The sequence below is a fragment of the Opisthorchis viverrini genome, assembly GCF_000715545.1.
Source record: "Opisthorchis viverrini unplaced genomic scaffold opera_v5_170, whole genome shotgun sequence".
In the NCBI taxonomy this organism is placed as follows: Eukaryota; Metazoa; Platyhelminthes; class Trematoda; order Opisthorchiida; family Opisthorchiidae; genus Opisthorchis; species Opisthorchis viverrini.
In genome coordinates this window covers 375,437-380,754 of record NW_008751826.1, presented here as the reverse complement: position 1 = coordinate 380,754, position 5,318 = coordinate 375,437, and the positions used below count along the sequence as shown (strand labels likewise).

At 46.7% G+C, this 5,318-nt stretch overlaps 1 protein-coding gene across 1 annotated transcript in view; it reads right to left on the bottom strand.

Annotated features, from left to right (window-relative positions):
• Window positions 1-3,066: 3,066 nt before the first annotated feature.
• Window positions 3,067-5,318, bottom strand: part of T265_14282 (hypothetical protein) — a gene marked incomplete at both ends in the record, with an annotated part of 7,049 nt that continues 4,797 nt past the window's right edge. Inside the window, 3 exon segments of the mRNA XM_009172929.1 lie at window positions 3,067-3,180; window positions 4,873-5,071; window positions 5,076-5,254. Coding sequence (XP_009171193.1) covers window positions 3,067-3,180; window positions 4,873-5,071; window positions 5,076-5,254 — 492 coding nt within the window.

Below are 5,318 nucleotides of genomic sequence, written 5' to 3'. Positions count from 1 at the left end.
CTGCACGCAAAACCGATGCATGACGAACGGAGTCATCAGTCCTAAGTGCTGGGCCTACAAGGAGAGAGTTATTAATGGGGTGGGGAGGGTGGGAAGAAAAAGCATGTGAAGAAAGAAAGGAGGCGTCAGCAGTAGTCTGTTTTCGCTTACCCGCCCTGCTGTATGCAGCAAGTAAGGCGACCCGGCTGATGGCACTACGCAACGGCCGATGTGGCATGAGTTTATTTGTGTATGTGCAATTCATGGTTGCGTGTCCTGGAATTCATGCTGTCGGTCGGCCATTGTAGTCACGAACCAACACTCTCTGGCCTTCGCTAAATCAGCACGGTTGCGCCATGCTGCCGATTGAATTGTCCATTCTCCTTTATTTGTGTATGTGCAATTCATGGTTGCGTGTCCTGGAATTCATGTAGGCTGTCGGCCATTGTAGTCACGAACCAACACTCTCTGGCCTTCGCTAAATCAGCACGGTTGCGCCATGCTGCCGATTGAATTGGTTCTCCATTCTCCTGTTGTGATGACACAATAGCCTTTTAAGATAGTCAGATAGTGTTATGTGGTGTTCGAAGCTTACCTCGGAGCAGTCCCTCTGCTGGTGACATTCCGTCAGGCGAACTGGGGTTTTGCGTCGCTCGACAAACAGGAACCTTTGAAAAATCCTCCCCATCGGTCACTCCCCCAGGTCACTCCTGAGGTTCACGCTTCAGGGTGTCAATGAAGCGCTCCTCCTCGCCGTTCGACTGTGGACCAAACGGTGGCGAGCGGATATGGGTTGTACCGTATTCTCGACAAAATTCTGCGAACGCTGATGACGTGAACTAAATGCCGATGTCATATACAACGACCTCTGGCCTTCCAAAGCGACTGAACAATCGTCGGAATTCCAGGACTGTAGTGGCAGCTGTTGGGCTGTTTACTGGAAGAACTCCCGGCCACTTGCTGTAAGCATCGATGACGACCAAAATGTTGGCCAGCCACAAGACCGGCATAGTCGATTTGAAGACGGGACAAGGTTTTGGTCGGCTGCAGACACGACCGTAGGTAAGTTTTCATCCGTCACTTGGATGCTTCAAAACCACAGGAAATATTTGGAGACTTGCTCAATCTGGGAGTCAATCAAAAGTCAGTAGACATAACTCCAAGCAAAAGGTCTTCATTCTGTTGTTTTCCGAGGGCCCTTTATTAAACCAATTCAGTACTGCTGGTTGTAACTCCTTTGGAATTAAAACGCGTTCTGAAAATAAAGGCAGCCATCGGCTAGTCATAATGCGTCACGCCTGTCAAAGTAACATGTCAATTCGGCTTTTGGCAGGCAGGCGGCCATTGATTGCAGTGGTATTTGATGACCTGCTGCAACACGCGGTCTTAGTCAGTAGCCTGGTGGACGACGTCAACGGTCACTGGAAGAATAAGAACTGCGTGGTTTACCTGCGATTCCAGGGCAATTACTGCGGCTACAGTGTTCTTTGTTTTTGGCCTGCTTGAATCAATCAAACGAGATAGTGCATCGGCTTTCCAAATGCTTACGTTGGACCGGTACGTGATCATAAAGTCGTATCCCAGAAGCAAAGTAGCCCATCACTGTAGATGGTTGGCGGTATACATCGGAGTCCCCTTTTTCGAGTCCGGAACGGTTTGTGACCAGTTAGTAAACTGACGGCCATTTTATGGAACTTTTTGATGGTGAAGACGATCGCCCAGGCTTCTTTTTCTATCTAACTGTAGGTGTGCTCGGCTGGGGTCATGGATCTGGCCGAATGTGCAATGGCTTTCTGAGTGTTGTCGAGGAATAACGGGAACCCACTACGCCAACGCCATAGTTCGAAGCATCCGACGCCACAACGATCTCAAGTGAAAAATCGTAGAAGGTGGGAAGCAAATCGGGACTCACTATGGCGTACTGGAATTCTTTCGACCATGTCCACTTGTGGCTCTTGGTGAGCAGCCGATTTAGTGGGCATCGGAGGCGAGGCAAGGCAGTCAGAAACGGGTTATAGCCATTAGGTCATTAGGTAACACAGCGAACGGGTACCTATTGCAGTTGTACAGTTGAGGTAAGAGTGACCACTACTACCACTCTTGGGGATTATTCTCACTCGGAACTGTTCTCTGATCGAGCTAAGGCAGTAAATCGTCATCTAAATCATGGAACACCATACATCCCGTGGGGAAAAACATTTGCAACATTGAACTTATGATTATGATTTACATGAACACACACCATTGTGACTGAGAGCTCTGCTATTGTTCTGTTTTTCAACCGTTACCTGAGTACATGGGCAGGTTGGTACCGGTAATCAACAAGGTATAAACTACAAATGGGACAGGAAAGAAAATCCGAGTAAGGGTGGCCGAGTGAAGACAACATCTTCATCGGTTTCGTGACTGAACCACATCAATGGGTGTCGTCAAACACCGGTTGAACAGTTCCTTAATCACCAGCAATGCGCATATCACGCATCACGAATCTCTTAGGATATTCGAACTAACGACCTCCAAGCTAGTAGCTGTTGACTAAGTAGTTCGGTTATCAGAGACTGATCAATAATATGATCACCTCACACAGACAGATTACACGCCACGCGCATCAATCACGGATTTCACACCACGTTATTACGTATTGACTGGTTCCTGGAATGGTGACCTCTAAGATGGATGAATGCCAATATGTTCTATTTAAATACGAGTTAACCACAGTGTTGGTCAGCCACTCGTGACTGGATAGTTTATTCTTCAATCACTAACCAGGAGATAGCAGATTTGAATCTCTCCGGAGATTCGTCAGATGTATATGTGCGATTCATGGTTGACTATCAGGCTTTTGGCACAGACTGGGTGCATTTATGGAATGAATTCTAGATTGCGGTTGCATCAACCTGTCAACCAATGGTTCACTAGGTGACCTGCCAAATAACATAAAACACACTTCGACTGCAATGCTCCCAAATCACATATGCAATGTCCCGTAGATACCGATGGTCAGAAGTAAGTAGTTTTCTTCTGTATCCCGAACAAAGTAGTTAAGTTTCACATCCATTCAACGGAATCGGGTTACACTGTGGCATTCTACACTCTGTCCTTCATTGACAGTCTGATGTTATGCAGGATCCACAGATGACTGAGTTGAAGGAAGGCCGTATAGATCTTTTCTATTATTACACTGACGGTGGAAGTGATGACCTACTCAGATAACCATGTTTGCTCACTGATTTCAATAGTTAGGCTACAAAAACTTGATCGGGTGATGTGTTCGTCCAAAACTCGAAGCTGTTTCCACTTCTAGGGTGGAAAGCGCATCCCGACACAGCGGTTGGGCTAACTAAACCAATGTTTTATGTGTTTGGGTACATCCCTAATCACATAGCACATCATCCGAGTACTCGAAGTCAAGTGATCTCATCCATGACGTAGCTACACTCTAGATGAAGTAGCTAGTTTCACCTACTTCTGTATAGTAATCTCGATTGCAAAGCTAAAGAAACGGGGAGGGGGTAGTCTTGTTGGGCACCACTTCTGACAGTCAACTGAAGGGAAGAACCTTCACAGATATTTACACGTCCGATGGGCGGCCGAAGACAGCGTCGCGCCAGGAGCCTTAGAACAAAGTGGAAAAAACACTGACATTGTTGGGACAAGAGTTCGAATAAGTTTCTCCATATCAATGTGAACATTTTACGGACTAACATATCCGCGACGTTCCATGGAACAGTATCAACCCAAAGGGCCGATGTCATCCAGAAGTAAACTAGCACGAAATAGTCTAAAATAAATAGGCCGACTCGGTTCACAGGTATGAGAGTATTCGCTAAGTAGTTGAACTCTACATTTTACAGTGGGCAGGATAAAGACATGTGCTATGCAATACATACGTACGTGTAAATCGCCATTGTAGTGACATTATAACACTCTTTGGGTCTCCTTAACAAATATGGTCTTGTAGTCAAGCAAAAAGCCCATGCGTTCAAGGCAACAACAAAGTGGGCGTTTCAGGCAGCCATAAACTAACGCGAGGTTGATTTACTAGCAAAAAACTGCCAGAGAAGTCAAGAACTGCGTCCATGTCTGCCTAGGTCTGTATAAAATCACTAAGATAATATATGTGAAACTGTATAATGTGGATAATCATAAAAATTGATGTCTGAACCTGATTGGCAAGTGCTGTCGGCGAAGGTAACGTTGAAAATAATCCGTGTTTGTGCCTCAGGAGTGAGGAGGTGGCACCTGATTGACCGACGACACATCAGCTCCATTGTTACAAATGAAGTGCATTTGGCCCTTCGAGCGGTAGTGGCGATCCTTTGAAGAATCCAGTGCATTGTGCGATTCGCTTGAATGCAATATTGGGAGGGCGTGGGTATGCAAAGAGAATTTTACCGACCCACACTGGAGAGGCATCAAGTTGGCTGTTCAACCTGACGGTATCAGACCAGATTTGTACATGAATGGAACCTGTGGCAGTCGGAGGTCCGTTCTGCACGGTTGAATCGGCCACATCAGATCCTCTCCAAGGCAAGCTAAGAAATCAATTTTGCGTGGACGCAGGAAACGACAAAATTCGTCCACTTCCACGTGGAGGTAAGCCGAGGACGTAACTTCATGTGTCTGCCAGATTACGGTGGACCGATTATAAGTCTCACCCCACAACACTGTTTAGGAAGCTGCGTTACGCCGGCATGGTCCGCTGATCACCGAGTGTCCAATGCTAGTATTATGAGCCAGTGCTTGTCATTTCCATGGTAATGGGACACAAAATAAAATAAAAATGTCCCACTACGGTACCCGTTTGCTGCTGCCATGTAATTCGAAGAAATCCTGGCATAGTGCCGGGATGTCCAGAAATCGGAAATTGAAAACCCAGGGCTAGGTTCGCACCGCGGAAATTCTGGTCATACTTTCACATTTTAGTAGCTGAGGTATCTCCAGCTCGGCGCCTGCAACTACTATCCCGACGGTTCCCTTGTGACGAGATGATAAACTGCCGGCTGAGAAGAGGTCGCTCAGCTGTAACACCCATTCAGTGCCTAACTGCCATGCTACCCAAAGAAAGCCCGAGGGCTGGGATACTGACAGGCTACCAAAGCCCAGACAGCGGAAGTCGAGAGGCAAAGGTCAGGTTCGAACCGCGGATCTTCTGGTCAGTAAATTTGCGCTTTAACCACTGAGCCATCTCGCCCCCAGCCAGCTGAGAAGAGGAAAGAACAACACCATCATCATCAGAGGCAATAACATCAATGCTGACACTAATGTTCACTATCTTACATGAGCAAAGATATTTAACATACACGGCGGTGAGGAACTGTCATGACTATATAACCCAT